At 31.7% G+C, this 19,512-nt stretch overlaps 2 protein-coding genes across 3 annotated transcripts in view; one reads left to right on the top strand and one right to left on the bottom strand.

Moving 5' to 3' along the window:
* The window catches only part of LOC113517760 (dynein axonemal heavy chain 6), a 67,025-nt gene that overhangs the window by 43,570 nt on the left and 3,943 nt on the right, over nucleotides 1-19,512 (top strand). Inside the window, exons 49-62 of the mRNA XM_026902507.3 lie at nucleotides 218-343; nucleotides 873-1,033; nucleotides 1,816-1,957; nucleotides 2,149-2,334; nucleotides 3,210-3,382; nucleotides 4,065-4,245; nucleotides 5,063-5,242; nucleotides 5,964-6,197; nucleotides 6,446-6,592; nucleotides 7,680-7,870; nucleotides 17,272-17,473; nucleotides 17,977-18,217; nucleotides 18,517-18,717; nucleotides 19,191-19,432. Of these exons, the coding sequence (XP_026758308.2) occupies nucleotides 218-343; nucleotides 873-1,033; nucleotides 1,816-1,957; nucleotides 2,149-2,334; nucleotides 3,210-3,382; nucleotides 4,065-4,245; nucleotides 5,063-5,242; nucleotides 5,964-6,197; nucleotides 6,446-6,592; nucleotides 7,680-7,870; nucleotides 17,272-17,473; nucleotides 17,977-18,217; nucleotides 18,517-18,717; nucleotides 19,191-19,432 (2,607 nt within the window). The remainder of the gene's footprint in view (nucleotides 1-217; nucleotides 344-872; nucleotides 1,034-1,815; nucleotides 1,958-2,148; nucleotides 2,335-3,209; nucleotides 3,383-4,064; nucleotides 4,246-5,062; nucleotides 5,243-5,963; nucleotides 6,198-6,445; nucleotides 6,593-7,679; nucleotides 7,871-17,271; nucleotides 17,474-17,976; nucleotides 18,218-18,516; nucleotides 18,718-19,190; nucleotides 19,433-19,512) is intronic.
* Nucleotides 8,720-14,031, bottom strand: LOC113516909 (uncharacterized oxidoreductase YtbE-like). 2 transcript variants are annotated; one of them, XM_026901416.3, is made up of 6 exons: nucleotides 13,749-14,031; nucleotides 13,445-13,648; nucleotides 12,142-12,222; nucleotides 10,312-10,419; nucleotides 9,940-10,226; nucleotides 8,720-9,673 (listed from the first exon to the last, which is right to left on the bottom strand). In XM_026901416.3, the coding sequence occupies exons 2-6, from the start codon at nucleotides 13,515-13,517 to the stop codon at nucleotides 9,320-9,322; spliced, it is 903 nt and encodes a 300-aa protein (XP_026757217.2). In that variant the 5' UTR covers nucleotides 13,518-13,648; nucleotides 13,749-14,031; the 3' UTR covers nucleotides 8,720-9,319. The 2 variants fall into 2 exon arrangements, with proteins under 2 accessions (XP_026757217.2, XP_026757208.2); XM_026901407.3 differs by having other exon boundaries at nucleotides 8,721-9,673; nucleotides 13,445-13,548; nucleotides 13,749-14,027.

Consider the following 19,512-nt stretch of genomic DNA (forward strand, 5'->3'; position numbering starts at 1 on the left):
CTAACGGTCCACCTAATGGAAAGTGTAACCGTCGTCTATATAGGTACTATGATGCTCATAATTTTCCTCATGCGTTACCATTCCTGAGGAATTTGTTTTGCCTACTTAGTCTCTAATCTCAGAATGTAACAAACAAATCTGCTTTCAGTCTATACTAAATAAAAGTGCCTATTGTTTTGGGTAAATAATACACGTAGAGAAATTTGTAAATTTAAAGGTGGTGGAAGAGGAACGCATAAAACTCCAGGCGGATGTAGACCTAGCAGCGGCGCGACTGTCTCGCGCGGGGAAATTGACACAAGCGTTGGCTGATGAGAAAACGCGATGGGAACTAAGTGTTAAGGTATCGTAAATCCTACATAAAATCAATTGTAAATAAATCAGGAAAAAAATATTGATAGAATAATTTAAATATTTCAGTATTTAATTTTACCCGTGCATGTCTAATTTGTTCTCAAATAATAATTTTTCAACGATAACTTACGAAATAAAATTGATCATCTGTATCAATATTGCAACAAATAGTTTATACATAACGTATGCAAATAACATGTATGGCGAACATACCGCTTGATAACCTGGTCCGGAGATTAAATAACAACTTTTTATTATTTTGGATTATCTTGGGAATGATATACACATTCCTAAATAATAAAATTTCGTCACTATAATATTTTAGTTTAGACGGTAAAAATTTAGCTTACACTAATCGATTTCATAATTTTATTATTTAATTTCTTTTAAGGAGCTGTATAATTGCGTTTTTTTGGTATGCATCGTTGTTTAAAATAAGCTTATTATTATTTTTTATCGTATATTTATCACGTTTTCAATAACTAAGAATGATAAATTGAATACATGCTCTAATACAGACGGCGACACACCAGTTGCACTGCACAACTGGCGACATCATCGTCGCATCTGGATGTATTGCGTATTTCGGCGCTTTTCCTTCGCACTATAGACGTGAATTGGTAGAGAAGTGGATAAAGCAGTGCAGGGAACTCGAGATCCCTTCTTCGGATACATTCGAGTTTGTAACACACGATTATAAAACAAAACAGACTTATTATTATAGATGAATTAATCCCGTGGTTTCTCGTGAATCAGTACATGAAATATCCTGTGTGCTAATTTACAAGGATATAACCTACCCGTGTACCAAAATTCATTCAAATCCATTCAGTAGTCTTTACGTGAAAAAGGAACAAACATCCATCCGTACAAGCTTTCGCATATTATTAATAGAATGGAAATAACAAACACAAGCAAATGGCTCAAGACGTGACCATTAAGAAAACAATAACGGTAACACAATCTGCCTACTGTAACGCCCATTGCATTCGTCATGCATTGGCATTACCATAACAAAAACCCAATAATATCATTTTACCTATAAAGCTCGTGTTCCTCCCCATAAAAATATATTGGTTAGGCAGCTTAGTATAAGTTTTATTTCGAGTTTTTTTCCCTTTGTACCTACTGATACAAAGGAAGTATCTATATTGCTTTACTCTATTATATAATTGTTGTAAATAAATGGTGACATTGTATTCTTACTTTTTCATCATAATATACATTTTAGACAAGAAATGAGCAGGAGAGCTATTAGCTTCATACCATTCTAAATATATTTAAACTACAAATTTTATCCATATCAGTTCATATCCTATTTGCGATATTTAAGAAAGCGCAATGAAACAGTCTTGATGATAATATTGTCTGATATATGGCCACAAAATATAATAATATATAAAATGACAAAAACTGTTAAAGTACCTACTCTTAAGACTATGATCGAATCATTTTCGACAGCTTAATATCAATAATGGTGGATTCATATACGGTGCGTACATGGAATTCGCAAGGTTTACCACGGGATGCCGTCTCAACAGAGAATGGGATATTAGTGACACGCGCGGGAAGGTGGCCTCTTACCATAGATCCGCAAGAGCAAGTGAGTATAATTTAAATTCATTTAAGTTTTAATTAGAAAACATTAAGATAAATCTCACTAAAGAAAACAAAATGTTAAACATTTTGTTATAAATGTTTTGTCTATAATATCACTAATATTTAAAATTTTTAGTTAACTTTTTGATATAAATATTGAGTAAACTAAAAGTTTACTTTTTTCTACTTTCACAGGCAAATAGATGGATAAAAACTATGGAACGCGAAAACGGACTGCAAATAACTAAATTGAATGACCCCTCGTACTTGCGCGTGTTAGAGAACTGCATTCGACTTGGATGGCCTATGCTCATCGAAGACTTGGGCGAGACGCTCGAGGCTACACTTTCTCCTGTGCTACTTAAACAAACGTTCCTACAGGTAGCTTTCATGCGGGATTACTTGATTATTTCGTAAGACATTGTATAATTTTATTGGTACATTGTAAATTTAAAATTATTATTACTAATGCGCGATACCGTTTTCTATGGTGTAGAAATTGATAATTTAATTTAATAAGGAAAGTAAAACAATATAGTTAACTTGAAAGTTTATGACTAATATACTAATAATTATTTAGTTCAACAATGCTATACTTCAAAATTTTATATTTTCTTTTACAAAAGTTTTCATTTTCAATTTCACTCAGCAAAATTTTTACTTCATAGACTTTTCATATTCTGTAAACTTTGATAATGACAAGTGAAATGAACTTCGTTTAGGACACTAAAGTGCGTACCTAATGATGGTATTCAGTGATTGGACATGGGCTAAATACATCGTATGTATGTATTGCCTGAGGCCCTTTAGTATTGCAAAAACATTTTTTTTTTTATTTAAAGTTAGTATTCTAAATCAGAAATCCCCAAAGCGCGAAGCTATTCAAACCTCGAGGACGTGGGCAAATACTCACGTCACTTACGCCTAATGTCGCTTATGGTAGCCTTATAAAGTCGAGATATCAATTTACAGTTACAATTATTTAAATTCGACTTTATGTAGATTTTTATTGAATGCCACTATATTGCATTACGTAGAATACCACTTGCTAATTCACTCGAAATACATTTGTAGATCCCACAAGTGTAGGTAATTTGAGTTAACTTTACAGAATAGTAGAGAGGAGTGTAAAAATTCATGTGCTCATTTATACTAATTCACGTCAATGCTCCAAATAGAATTATCACAAATTACGTCTTTTATAAATGCATAAATCATGTCAATTTAAATGTTTATTGAATTTTCGTTATTGTCAGGCTGGCCGTTTACTCATTCACTTGGGCGACAGCGACATCGAATATGACACAAACTTCCGTCTGTACTTGACAACTAAACTAGCGAATCCTCACTACCTGCCCGAAATATGCATACAAGTCACACTGGTCAACTTCACTGTCACTTTATCTGGTCTAGAAGATCAACTATTAGCGTTAGTACATAAATTAGATAACCATGTACATTCAATTAAACTAATTATTACGTTTAAAGTTTAAAGCATGGCAGTGAAATTACAGGGAATAAAAGAAAAAATATAAGAATAATAAAAAATCTCAGGAAAATATATAACCGTAGTTTAAAAAAAAAGCATTTATAATTGTCATAGGCCTCACAGAAATTACCTTAATACTTCTAATCCTGTCCATAGGTGACGGTTACCATATTTTGTCATTTGGGCCGTCAAGTAGCAAAAAACTATTCCTCTTCATAAAATGGGGGCACACCCACAACACCCGGAGCCAATTCAGAAAAGATCGTTTCTCAAATTAGCCTAAACAGGAATCAAACCCAGGGCCATATCTTCGAATGCAACATACCAACCGCATACAATAAAGAATGAAAAGTTTTTAAGTTTCATTATTTTTGAGCTAGTAATTGTGATATTTGGAAATACATTATAAATGCATGAAAGACAATAGTGTTATATTATGGTATAGTGTCACGGTTACTAAAACCATATATAAAATTATTAAAAAACAATAATAAACTCCATTAATCTCACTTGACTCACTTTTACAGTTTATAATGTTGATTAATTAAAATTATAAAGCTGTACTTAAAGTTTTTTTTTTTTTTAATTTTTACTTATTGAGTTATGACTGTTCCCGAATTAGTGACGTGGTGCTATTAGAAAGACCCGATTTGGAATTGTTGCGCACAGAGTTGATCGTACGCATCAATACTGACAAGGCAACATTACTCGAGATAGAAGACAAGATCTTAAGACTATTGAATGCCTCCTCTGGGAATATACTTGACGACGAAGAGCTCATTGAAACGCTTAATGAGAGTAAGGTGAGTTAGGAATTATTTATTGCCTATTCTGTACGGTATCTCTGTAGATAAAAAACCGGTCAGGTACGTGTTGAACTTATACGGCGAGGGTTCTATACATAAATATAAAAAAAAAGATATTTATTCCATTCCTCATAAGAAATACATACCTAACATAAAAGTTAATATTATTGATACTACAATTCGTAATTTCTTATGTTAAAGCCCAACATAAGAAATTATTGTGGTTAAAAACTGGGTCGCATAACTTTGTTTTTGGAGTTTTCACGTTTTTAATCATAACTAAAAAACTATCAAACAAAAATAAATAAAAATCTGTTTTGAAATGTACAATTAAATTCCCTTTCGTTTAATATCCCACTTAGACTAATATGTCAATTTTGCAATTCTGAGTGTCCGTTTAGGCTCCGCTTAGGCAAAACAAATAAAAATATAATTTCAATTATTTTCATTGCGATATATGCTGGCGAATATGTAAAACTATTCTAAATTCCAAATTTACAGATTTTGTGGTTGCTGAGACATAGCAATGCGACAGACGGAAGACAGGATAAGCAGACAGACAGACGGACAAACAAAGTCGCATCATATGAATTCCTTTGTACTATTAAAATGAAATCAAACATCGCTTTGGTATTAAATCTTTTCCAAGAAAACAGCAATTTTTAGACTAAAATTAATAATAATATTAAATAATATATTCAAAAATGAAGTACTACGAGTACATATAGACTTATAGGCACAATGAAAAACAAATTGATGGATTATTGTCTCTAAATATCCCAATCTGGCCATTACCTTCTCTGTATAATTATAGGAAACTTCAGAAATCATCAACGCCCGATTGGAGGAAACCGAAGCGACTGAGATTAGCATATCAGCAGCCCGGGAAAAATATCGAACAGTAGCTACGCGTGGCGCAGTACTTTATTTTGCAGTGGCCCAATTAGCGGACATAGACCCTATGTATCAGTTTTCACTAAAGTATTTCAATCAGGTAAATAATATAATATATTTGGAGAAAACGGCGAGAACTGTAGTCCCATTCTCAACGTCTACTTTAGAATAAAGGCAGCTTAATGGGCAAATCTCCGAACGTATATAGCGTGACATACGCCAGTTCAATACTGTATGTACTGAACAAGCAAAAGAGGTGAATCAAAGCTCCAAAGTGTTCGCCAGAGATTTGGTTATTGGGCGAAGTCAACTGACAAAGCTGAAGATCAACATCGGTGATATAATTTCCGCCACATCTGAGATTTTGAGTGAGATTGAGAAGTTCTATGGACAGCTGTACACAATGTCGTTAACACCGCATACCAATGCGGATAAAACCATCTGACATAGATATATGCTTGATATCCCGGCCGCATAACCAGTAAATATTACAAGTCTAATTTTCATTACTATCAATAATAAATATACTTTTAGAAATTAAATAAACAATACTTTCAAAACAATAATTTCTAATTCTTATTTTTCTTTCTGCATAACGTGCGACTAAATTAACATGTTAACCAGGCTTAACATACATTTCAAGCTTTACCTCTCTTGTATTATAGTACTGCGTTTTGTTCTCTTAATCATTTCTAATAATAATCTTGGGAACGAAATGAGCAGGGTAATTTGTTGTCTTACTTCGTTCTTACTTTGTTACCCGTCAGACATATTTACATACCAATAGATTATATAAATAAATTTTCTAAAAATGTTAACAGGTATTTAATTTGGTAATAGAGAAAAGCGAAAAATGTGATGTACTGGAGACGAGACTAGAGATCCTACTTCGCGAGATAACTCTGTCGGTGTATAGAAATGTATCGCGAGGTCTCTTCGAGCGGCACAAACTTGTGTTCAGTTTCCTGCTAAACATGGCTGTTTACCTTAATATCGGCTTGGTGGAATACGACCAATGGAACTTTATACTGCGAGGGCCTGCCGGAACGAAACTTGTTCGTATCTATAGTTTGATATTTTGTAACCCAAATTTTTCAGCTCTGTGGAAATTCCTATATGTACTTTCAAAAGTCCCATTTTTCTTTCAGATATAAACTTTCCATTCGAATAAATAAAAATATTTACTATCAATTTGCAATTATACAATTGACATTTGGATATTAATTATAATATTAATGAGCAGAATTGTTTTTCTAAATATAGGTATTATTCGCTTTGATAACATTATTTGTTTTAAAATCAGGTTCCGCCGAAAAAACCCTCGATAGAAACATTAACAGATCAAATGTGGTTAGCTGCTTATCATTTAAATGAGACGGATCCACACTTTGCGGGGCTTGTCGATGACTGTCTGAAGAAAATACCTATTACCCTGGGCTCATTTAGCGTGGTAAGTTATGGGAAAAATCGATAACAAAATTCAATGCCTATAAAATAATAAAAAGTAATTGTTCCCACAAAAAAACCCGACTACAATCGCAAATCAGTTTCAGTTTTAAAAACTAAGCTATTGAATCGATTTTGATAAAATTTCTTTGGGCCAAAGTGTAAGTATATCCTTTCAGACTAAACGGAGTTTTCTAAATCTTTACAACTGGCGGAGTTATGAGGTAACAAAGATAAAAATTCAAAAAATACAACCTCCTCCTTTTTGAAGTCGATTGAAAAATTGCATATCAATTTCAATAGATTGAATATAACTAATATATGTCTTTGTTATGTATTTATGTATGTACTTATGTATATATGTCTATACATACACACTACATAGGTGTCTACATTTTTGATAACTACAAAAAATCTTATTAATTTTCAAACAATTACTGATAAAACTCTATTGGATTATAAATATAATTCGCTTGGCATTTACATATCATACAAAGTGACTAGATTTATTTGTTCATGACAGTAAAATAAGCACATTTTTGCATATCATTGCACCACTATAATATTAATACGAGGTAAAAATAAATATGAAATAACATTGATTCGTATAAAAAACTGAAAATTTTGTTTGTTTAAACGCGTTAATCTTTAAGATTACCATTCATACCATTCCATATCAGCCGTCAACAGTTCCACTGCTGAACATTGGACCCCCTCAGGTGGTTTACCAGTAGTTGCCATGCTTGGAAGCCGAGTTGACAATCGCAGTAGTCTTTGATGGTGTTTTAAAAGGGACGTAGCTGCCCATTCCTTAACCATTAAAATCCCTTAGTTGCCTCTTACGAAACTCAGGGGAAAAAAGGGTGGCCCATTCTATGCCGGACCAATGGATTTCCATTGGATTTAAGAAATTATTTTTAATTCAATTCTACATCGCGAGAAGACCACGATCGAAGCCATAGAATTTAATTAATAGGTAAATAAAATCGCTAGAGCATGTAGAAAAAAATTCCACTACACAAGTTCCTATGTATATAAATAAAAATATGCATTATAAGCTGAGCATATATATAACTACACTGTATTTCCAGGATATTCATGTAAATAAACGAGAGAAGGCATCGCCAAAAATAGACTGGAACGAACGATTAACAAGTTTCGAGAAACTTATGATCATTAAATGTTTAAGAGAAGAAAAGTTGGTGTTTGCAATAGCTCAATATGTGAGCACAAGTCTGGGTTCAGTGTTCATAGAAAGTCCACCAGTACAACTCAATACATTGCAAGTATATTTCTCTTTGAACCTGTAGGTAAAACGTTAGTTTCAGTTTTAGTAATGTTTGTGGTAGTATTCACAATGCACATTCGCATATGCATAAAGACCCTAATACGGTTCTTAATCGGAACAATTTGAATAACAAATTTCTATAAATTGCTTAGTAGCAAATAAATAAATTGCGTAGTAAGCTAGTGCACATATTAATGCTCACAGGTCTTTATTGCTTACTTTTATTGCAGTTATTTTACTGTACAAAACGTTTTTTAGATTTATAGTAATAAGTATATAGCTATAGTTAGCTTTTTGTACTTTGTACGCGTGAATTTCAGATGTAGAAAAACTAATTAAATAGGCCACTTTTAGATGGCGTATCCAAATTAAACATAGCCACAGATAATATAATACTATATGCCCTGACATAGCGTAACTTAAAATCCAGTATGATTTTAAGTTAAACTTTCAGGAACAACTATGACAACTATGAAAAGCATATCTAATTCAGTACAATAGTTTTTGGATTATGCCGGAACAAACATACAGACAGACCAAGAAATTTCTTATTTTGACATGTACTGATCTTATTAAGTACCTTCATATTCATTTTTCTAGTTATAATTTTATTTACAAAGATTATCTTATTACTTTATAGTTAACACATAGACCTAGATGGATTTGTAAATATAGGATTTTATTTCATGTGTTGTTACTTGACATATATTCTTACTATGGCACCACAAGATTAATTAGTGTAATTGGTGTGTAAGTGGTATTAATCCCACCAGACGGATAAATGAAAAGTATATTTAATAAAAAAAAATACAAATATTTTATCATTTACATTTAATGTAACTTTTTTAAATGGTAGTAACTAATCATATGTAAATATGCAATCAATACATATATTTATTTCATTGTTTAAAATTAAACAATGACTTCAGGTAACACCAAAATAGGATATACTATAGAATCTGTCGAGTTATATATTACAATATTTTTTATACAACTAAACAATAACACAATTATATTGTATTTATCAACAAAAATGATTTATAGAGTATTTTTGTAACTTAATAATTAGTTAATCACAATAAAAATAACAATCAAGTCTTATATAATATAAGTCTGAAGTTACTTAATATGTGACAACATTCCTAAATAATTAAGTACTAAATTATAATTAACATATCGTATCGTATAAAGAATCATTCTGATGGAAAACTTTACATCACATCACATTTACGACATAGGTAATATATCTAACCTAATAATACATCACAATCATATTTTGAGTTAACTTCGGACTGATTAATGAGTTTTTTTTTTATAAATACTACAATTGTTAAGCACCGACATATCATTGTTTTAATGACCCTGTCTATAGCCATACTTTACCAATATTATCGGTAATGAAACTGATACAATTGCAAAATGTATTAATATAAAAGAGAAGACTTAAGATACAATACTAGGATCCCAAGCATATTTAGTGTTGCGTTCTCCTAATGCATTAAGAGCTTCGAGATCCCCATTTGGTATAGTGAAATTAAGGGCCGTATTTTCCTTCATGCGCTCAAAATTAGTCGATTTTGGTATCACAGCGACTCCTTGTTGTAGTGCCCATTTTAAAAGTATTTGAGCACAAGTAACACCTAGCTTTATTGCAATATTGTTCACCAACGGATCGTTCATTAAACTCATATTAGCAGCGGAAGTACCGCCTAATGAGCAGTAAGCTTGAACAACAATATTATTCTTCTTACAATATTCCAGAAGTTCACTTTGATGGTAGTAAGGATGCCATTCAACCTGCAAAATCCTTCACTGTTGTATACAGGATATATATATTAAATAAAAAAAAGAATCTTCCAAATAGTTCACAACTGATAAGAGTTATGAAGTAAGCTAACACAAGCTACCTAATAAATTGATAAATTGAAAGCTTTTACAAAAACTTCTTTTAAATATTATTTATAATGTTTCAATGAACAATTGAACCCAAGAACCTTGAAGATTTATTTTCCTCTGATAATATATTTAAAACTCAAAAACATAAGACAGTAAAACTGACATACCTGATTAACAGTTGGAATCACGCCATGATTAGAAGAGAGTAATTGCTGAAGATGCCTTACGGTATAATTTGATACACCAATAGCCCTTATATAACCCTGTCGATAAAGTGAAACCAATCCAGCCCAAGTCTGATCACGTATTTTAATATTAATTGTGTCATCCGAGGAAGTTCTAGCAGTGCCAGGAAAATGAACTAAATATAAGTCTACATAGTCTACGCCTAGGTTCTCCAATGACTGCCTGTAAGCTCTAGTAGTGATTGGTCGACTCCCATGATCAGATGGGGCTGGGAAAAGGAAAGTATTATTTTTAAACAGATACATAATAATTTTTTAAATAAATTATTATAAAACAAAAACAAAAATACATACAAAGTTTAGTTGTAATAAAAATATCCTCTCTCTCAAGACCATATTTTGGTAGTAATAAGCGGAATGCATTTTTTAAATAACTCTCATTACCATAAACTGCAGCGGTATCTGTAAATAATAGATTTTTATTAAATTTGCTAATAAAACAAATTATATTTTTTTTGAAAAATAGATAAACAATAAAACATTCAAAATTGTTTTACAAAAAAAATTGAATACAAATGTAACTGACTTTTTAAAATATGACCGTGTGTCTATTAAATAAGTGAACTGACACTGTAAAATATTTTTATTTATTACATATTTATATAGCATCACCTTCAATATATAACCCTCCTCTATCCCTACAATACTATATGTTATAATGCAAAATGCTGTTGGTGTTCCTTAAATAAATAAATAAAATACTCCATTCGAATCTCGCATTGTTAAAAACAGTTCTGAAAGTCTTCCTCTGTCAGCTCCTTTAGAACTCATAACTTTTTCTCTTTCACAGCTTCAAGGGGCTCAAATCTTGTTCTTTTTAATGCAAGTTTTACCTTAAGTAACAGATAAAAGTCAGACGGCGCAAGATCCGGTAAATAAATAGGATGGTCTAGCACTGGACGGTACTTGCAAGTTTCTTGTTATTCAAACATAAGAATTAAAATTGTAAAGTTTGCAATATGGTTTCTTTATCAATTAGTAAAGTTTCAGCAACTGCACTAATATTTAACTGACAGATTAAAACTGATTACATATTATTATTTATATTGTCATTCTTTTTTGATGTGGAAGGTGACTCGGGTTTCAATATTCTCATTGGAGATATCCCTTTCAGCCATCTTGCTAAATTCAAATTCAAATCATTAATTGCACGAATATGGGTACATACATTAAATGAAAATATTTTTTACAGGTCCATTATTCCACATTCTACCATATTGGCATGTACAATATATGTGTTCTTGTGGTTCTTACAAAATGCTTAAACTAATCAAAAACATGTGCTCACGATAAAAGTTCATTACCATACACTTTGTTCAATAAATTATAAACTTTGGTAGTGATTTTATCAAATTTCATGTTAAACTACACAAGATTTCATTGTTACAGTTACATTTTTCTGACATACTTTATAGGAGCAAGAGGCAGTACATTAAGAAGAGAAGGTTTTACTATAAATAGATTTCAGTTGCTAATGTTTGTTGCATGTATATCACTTCTATAGCAGTGTCAGTCTCTTTAATTAATAGCCACACCTTATATGTTTTTTTATATATTTTTCCTCTGTGATTCTTATTTATACATTTTTTAATTACACAAAATTACAATAATTGCTAATATTACACTATCAGATTCTTAAATTACGATAATTATATGACATTATCATGCAATACAATATTTTGTGTAGAATTAAGACAATAAGCATTGTATAGCCAAAAAATTTTAAGTTGATTTTTCATATTATGCTGATACTAATATAAATGCTTATTCTCCTAAGTTAAACTCTTAGCTCTTCAATAGCTACTATATAGTAGTAATAGTCAAGACTCTAAATTAACATTGTTTCTATGATTAGTCAATCTAATTGATAACTGTTAAAGCTATCCTACAAAGATTGAAGAAGGGAAAGCCCTTAAAAAGTAAAAAAAAAGAAGTTTTAAAGCCCTATTATGATAATTATTTGATTATTTTCTAGAGTTTGAATTCACTTTTAGCTTTGCTAACATTAATCACAACTACCTAAATAGAAAATATAATTTTTAAAAAACACTATTAAAGCAATTTAGCATTTGTAAAAATCGTAAGAGCCACATATAAGGGGCCCTTATGAAAAAGAGAACTTACCAAACATGCGATATCCAGCAGCCAAGGCAAAATCTACTGCTTTAATTACAGGTTCTTCTCCTCTGATACGATAAGTCCCCACTGTAATTAATTGTAAAGTGTAATAAAAATTGAATGACAATTTTTTTTAATTCTTTATTGAATAACAAATTACACCTAGTTACATCTACTAGCCACCGAACTAGGCTGAGCCTGTATCTCAGTGGTTAGTTAAAAACTTCCTTTGACTTAACATAAGTATTCATAAAAGACAGTACAATCGAAAACATAAATACACTCATTTGCAATGTTCAATTTACTTTTGATGCAACATTGTTAAATGTGGGTAGCATCATATTATTCAGTTACAATTATGATTACAGTTTACCCACCCAATGTGAAATATTATTTGCCAGTCATCTTAGGAACCACATAAAGTATTGATTTATGACAAATATTAATAAATTAATTTATATTATAACATAATATTATTTTAAACAGAGACTAAGTATTGTTAGACAGAACATCAAATTTACAATGTGTTTCATTTAGAATAATTTATGAGTACATCCATGTTTTTTTTTTGTTATTTAAGCATTCTATGAGTAATAATGATGAAATATTAATAATTACTATATATGTGTAAGTAGGGTGTGTGTGTGTGTGTGTGTGTGTGTGTGTGTGTGTGTGTGTGTGTGTGTGTGTGTGTGTGTATGAATATATGGAGTAATATATATTATTATTGATCCAAAACTATTTTCAACATCAAATTACATTTATAAGAATATTATCATCATATCAGCTGCTAATTATACAGTACTGTCAATTGCTAAACATAGATCTCCTCGATAAACTGCCATAAGGAAAAATTTTAAGCCATCTATATCCAATGACTTCTGTAATACATTTGACGTAATATCTCTATCTAGTGCAAGTCATCCTACACTACGTATGCCTGTACAGAGTCAACACTCAAGAACCTTTCTTCCCCATTGATTGTCGGTGCCCAGCCCAACCACATAGTGAGGGGGGAAAGGGATTGTTAGCAATGGAGTTTGACAGCCCCATTGCCAGCAATACGCCTTATTAGGTCGACCTCCACGTGGTTCCCCCTGGAAACCATCGTGAACAATTCTTGTTGAATTCGTCATGATGGGCTAACTGACCTACTTCATCCTCATCTATCATCCTTCACTGGTGCCCCGCCGGTGTATACCGATAGCGCGGGTGGGGTTACCATTCCATTATCATCCACTAAAAACCACATAGTGAAGAATTTTATTCTATGTCCCATTTATTCGTACGTAAAGAGAAAATTACTTACATCCAATAGCTGGCATTTCTACTCCATTATTTAATATAAATTTTTTATCTATTATATTTTTGCAGGCCGCCATGCTTGCTTCAAAGTTTCGAATCTTCACGAATCTGATTTTGAAAAGCAGAAGTACCAATCAATATAGGAAATATTAAATAATTATTTAATCAGATTTCTTTCTAGTTAAATAGAAACTGATCTTGACTCAACCTTGAACAAAAACTTTTAAGTTGTAAGTAAACTAACAACAACAACGTGCATGTAAAAGCAAAACTACTAAGTACCTACAGAAAAATATACAAGTGCTTACCTAGAATTAGAATTGTGAATGTGCGGGTGAATTAGTTTGGCACTTAGGCAACTTTGATAAGAATTGAAACACTTAACAATTACAACAAATCTATTAACAATTACAAACATGAAAAATTTATCATAAAGTAAAAATTTATCACAAATAAAGATAGCTTGGTCTCGCAGAAAAACACCCCAAAACAAGCGAAGCAACTAATAACAAGACGCCAATAAAAAATAAAATCAATTTGTACCCCCCACCCTAGCCACATTCACCTTTATTTAATTATTTTTTTTAGTATGTTGTTCCGTTGTGGAACAGGCTAAGGTCGGAGACTATGCTGCCTAGTCTTCAATATGATAATTTGTCTGGAATTCACCTTTATTAAAAGTCATTCTGTCAGTCACCTGGGTTACCAGTTATTATTTTAAATATTTTCCCTAATATCAGATATTTTTCTCCGTATCAATATGACTTTTTTATTTTTACCCAATCACAAATTTGCACGACTTTCACTATGTTTTGCCTATGTAATTACAAAGTAAACAATGGGCGCGCTCCCCACGATTAATTTGTTTGACCTTCTGTTTTGCTACCTTTATTTTACCTTTAACACACATACCCTAAAAAAATGGGGGTGAATTCAGGTAAATTGAAACAATCTAAGATCGTAATATTTAAAATTTAGCTACTTATTATTTACTAAACGCCTGGTTTTCTTGAAATTTTCCCAAATGTGTTCATTTTTATGCACCTTAAAATTGGAATGAACAAAAATAATAGAGGGGTCAATAGGAAAATGCATCATTTTTATCTTTATATTGTTGTTTTGAAAAAATGTTTTCTCGAGAATTGGCAGTTTTTTAGTTCTCGGCCAAAATACAAGTTTCGTCCACATTTGTAAAATTTTTTTATATATTTTATTAATGATCTTCTAATCATCAGTTCTCGATTACCGTTTTATCGCCATGAAACATGCTTTGATATATAATAAAAAAATTTCGGTCGTATTCTTATGTTTATCTATCTATTAATTAAAAAGTAGGACTAAAATATTTCTAACCATAATATCCACCAAATGAGTATAAGCACTAAAAAATAGCTAAAAATGTTAGCTGTCGTAGTCTTTACCTGTCGGGTGAAACCCCATGGGGGAAGACCTGGGAAACCGCCAGCATATGAATGAACCCAGCGGCGCTGGTGTCCTCACTGTGAAGTCTTCCGGAAGAGTCTTCCGATGTATTTGCGCGCGGAATTTGAGCTCGCGCGTGTAAGGCTTCGAGGCCGGCGATCGCATGTGCAGCGGAGCCAGGTCTCTGCCCCAGGTTGATGCGTCTGCGCGCGAGATCATCTTGATGATCAGATTCTCGATGTGGACATTAGTGTGAAGATATTGAGGTATCTTTCGAGTAAAAAAGTTCCTCACTTACCTGTATGCGCCAGTGATGGTACATACGTAGCAAGATGCTCCTGGGCTCGGAGCTTCCTCTTGTTGGTTTGACTCAAATTGGCGTACCACGCTGGTGCAGCGTGCGTGAGGCGTAGTCAAATGTATCTCTTGTAGAAGTTAACCTTTGCCTTAAGAAGGAAGTTTCCAGTCAATACCGAGCACCGGAGAATTCCAAATTCTTGCTTTATCCGCAATGAAGTTACAAGGGGGCAAACATTCTGTGAATGCTTGCTTAGTGGCTACTAAGAGCCTTAGTAAGAGCAATTTATAGTTTTTTTTTTTTAATGAGTATTAAGAAATGTTGTCTCTGTCTGATCTGTCTATATGTTTGTTGCAGCATCACGCAAAAAACTACTGCACGAAATTGTATGAGGTTTTCAGTTATATTCCTGAAGGTATAACTTTATAACTTATGTATATTTTATCTTAATACGCCATCTAGAAATAGTCTATTTTATGAATTTTCTTTCCTACATCTGAAATCCACGCTTACGAAATAGCAAACAAAAATCTACTTTTAAATCAAATATAATTTGAAGAAGAATTGAAATCGATTCAATTTAATACATTCTAGCCTCTAATTTACATTTTCGTTCGTCATATTCGTCAATTTCTCCCTTATGTATATATATATTATATCTATATTCTTATTAATATAAATCTAAAAGTGAATTTGTTTGTTTGTATACTCTTGACGACTTAACGGTTTAACCAATTACTATAAAATGCATACATATACTATATGGATTCAGAAGCACATGCAGAGAATCTATGAGATAAAAAGTAGCTTAGGTATGTACCTAAGCTACTTTTTATTTCAGTCTCGTGGACAAAGCCGTGGGTAAAAGATTGTAATCTTGTAAATGTAAAAAATTCTAAAGATGTTTGTATCTTCGTTATTTAATCATATTACATAAATGGCTGAATAGTTGTGTATTAAATTTAGTACACGGATAGCTTACCTAGATTTACTTGAAAAAAAAATGAAAAGTTTTAATATTGTCCCTATTCAACCCATTTTACGGTGATCTTATTTTTTTTTTTATTTTTATATTTTATAATTAGGTTTCATATAAATTACTTTCCGATACTTAACGTCATAATCGACAAATAAATTGCAATACGCATAATAAAATGCATAACAATAAAAAATATTGGATATATAAAATATTATTATGATATATATAACGGAAAGTAATGGAAACATAAGTCATTGAAACCATATAAATATAGTAGGAATATTCAATCAATACTTAGTCTTATCTGCGCGGTTATGATGTTCTCCGAGACTCAAACCAGCCGCACTGGGAAGCTCCCCAGCGCAACGTTCCACTACGATGCCGCGCAAATGCTATTATATATATGCCCAAACCCAATGAGATACACGAAACTGTTCAGCTTCTTGATCAAACAAGTATTAACTGAGCGGGCATAGGTAAAAAAGCCATGAGCTTAGCTAATGCTTGTCATGATGGATTGGTCTTTTCAAGTACACTGTAATTATAGTTTTTTTTTTTTTTTTATATATTTTTCATTTTATCCATTTACTTATTTATTGTAAAATCAACTCATATTTGAAAAAAGGAAGTTATGTTTTTTTTCTTCTTGCTTTCTTCTTTTTTTCTATCCCGTTTTTCTCAGATGAAATTGCATTCCGAATTGGATAGTAGATTCATAAAAATAATACTATTCAAAAACTATTAATAAAAAATGAATAAAACTATTTTTATTTATTCCATGAACAATTAAAAGTTACCTATCTGTTTAAATGTACATTAATAACTTTGTCTGATTCTGAGACCAATAAAATTGTAGGTACGCTCTTTATATTGCATTGATAAAATCATATCAATGAAATCAGATTTATTTAAAAGTCAAAATTTAAAGTTGTAAGAATTTACCTTACAACTTAAGGTAAATGCTAGTTTACTACTTATTTCATTATACATAAATGTTGATGTAGTTGTGCACCTAATAAAGTATTATTTATTTGGTTAGGTTTTGTGGTATTCCACAACACTAGTATTTTTATTCGATACTTAACTGATACTTAAATTGCAATGAAATTCAACTAAAAATATAAAATTACAGATACGCTGACACATCATCGACTATCCCCCTAGTTTTTATCTTGAGCACAGGTTCTGACCCCTTTGGTGCCTTTCAAAAATTTGCAACAGAGATGGGTATGCGTGATCGCGTTAGATCAATCTCGTTAGGCCAAGGACAAGGTCCTGTAGCTGAAAAAATGATCAATAACGGTAAAACGAAAGGAGATTGGATTTTTCTACAGGTGTGTTCAGGACAACTTTATTAATCTATTACCACAGCGTATACTTTTACAAATTATAACAGCATAATTAATCACTATAAAATTTAGTATCCACCTATCATATAAAATGCAGAAGGATATAAATTTTCCCCCAGTAAGTAAATATGGGATATATGGGATGTCACGCGGAGAAAATCAAGTAAAAGCTAGTTATAAATAAAAATCGCTTTAATGATTGTTTGTTAATCTACTTTATTGCCATTTACCTATTACGAAATGGGAAAGATTTTAAATATGTTTAGATAATGGGATGATTGTTACCTACTCAATCACACGCAAACGGCTATAAGGAACGGAATTGGAATTTGGTACTATTGAAATTTGATATTATTTATAACACTATACCTAAACATAAGATTTTTTTTGTCCTATTAATCCACAAGATACAACAAAAACAAAATTGGCATATGAATATTATTTTTTTCTAGAAATGTAAATATTATATTTACTCAATTATTTTCCAGAATTGTCACTTGGCTGCATCCTGGATGTTGAACCTGGAGCTCATAGTGGCAAATCTAAGCAGTGAACAAAGTGTGCCTCACCCAGAATTTCGTCTCTACTTAAGTTCTATGCCTACTGATAAATTCCCAGTGTCAGTGCTACAAAATTCAGTGAAAGTTACTAATGAACCCCCAAAAGGTCTTAAGGCGAACGTGAAAAGAGCTTTAATAGAAATGGAAGAAGATTTTTTTGAAAATCATGGTATTATGTTTTAATTTAATTGAAACTTTTAATTAGATATTGAGTACACAGATACCTACTATTAAATTTTTAGTTGTACTCTAAACTACTTGTTCTATCTCTGAGGTTAGCCACAATGTGAAATAGCTAAATGTCAGTTCTGTAGTCCTTTTAAATAAGCCTGAAAGTGCTCTAATGAGCCTAATATCCAAACAATCACATCATTTATTCATACACCTTTAATCGAAAATTTTTAGATCGATAATTACTCTTTACACATATAATTTTTGATTAGATTTGCTCATATTTTTTAATTACAGTATTAGAACAAGATTGGCGTACAATGCTATTTGGAATTTGTATGTTTCATGCAATAATACAGGAAAGAAAAAAGTTCGGGCCGTTGGGATGGAATATTATGTACGAATTTAACAACAGCGATCGTGAATGCGCTATGTTGAATTTACAAATGTTTTGCGAAGATGGTCATATTCCTTGGGATGCTTTGGAATATATTTCAAGTTGGTATTCCTACGATCACCTATCATCGTTGAACATATAATTAGTTTGTAAAAAAAAAACACTATGAAGCAACTAATTGCATACATGATATAGTTGCATGACAGTTTCGGTTTGAAGAGTGGAATACACGATAAAAGTGGTTCATTAGCTTGTTTGCCAATATAATTTGCAAAAAAAAAACGATTATTAAATCAGTCTTAAATTTTGTTTTTCTAATATTTACAAACGTATTATTAAATTGTAGTTTATTAGCTCTTAGGATATCATCCTGCTATTTATTCCTTTTTATTTAACGGTTCTCTGGTTTATTAGGTAAAGGGCTTTGGCAAGATAAGAATAATAAAGGAGAACCTTAAAAATAATTAGACTGGCTTATTTACTATTTTTATTGGAGAGCTGGCTACTTATAAACAATAGCTTAATGATAACGTAAACGACTAGGGTAAGCTAAAGCATAAAATGTCCTTTATAGGTTCAATCACATATGGTGGACGAGTAACAGATATGTGGGATCAACGGTGCTTGACCACGATCTTGAAATTATTTTTCTCCCCGCCTATCTTAGAAGAAGGGTACACTTATTCACGTTCTGGTCTTTATTACTGTCCCCGAGCAGAAAAGCTGGAAAGCTATCGTGAATATATTGAAACATTACCAGTTATAGAAAGCCCTGAAGTATTTGGAATGCACGAAAATGCCAATATTGCATTTGAGGTTAGTGTTTTATAAGTTATGTAGTTTTGTAGAAGACTATTTATTTAGTTGATGATGTTCATATAGCACAGACTCAATTC

This window comes from Galleria mellonella, unplaced genomic scaffold (assembly GCF_026898425.1).
Source record: "Galleria mellonella isolate WM207_F2 unplaced genomic scaffold, CSIRO_AGI_GalMel_v1 utg33, whole genome shotgun sequence".
Lineage (NCBI taxonomy): Eukaryota > Metazoa > Arthropoda > Insecta > Lepidoptera > Pyralidae > Galleria > Galleria mellonella.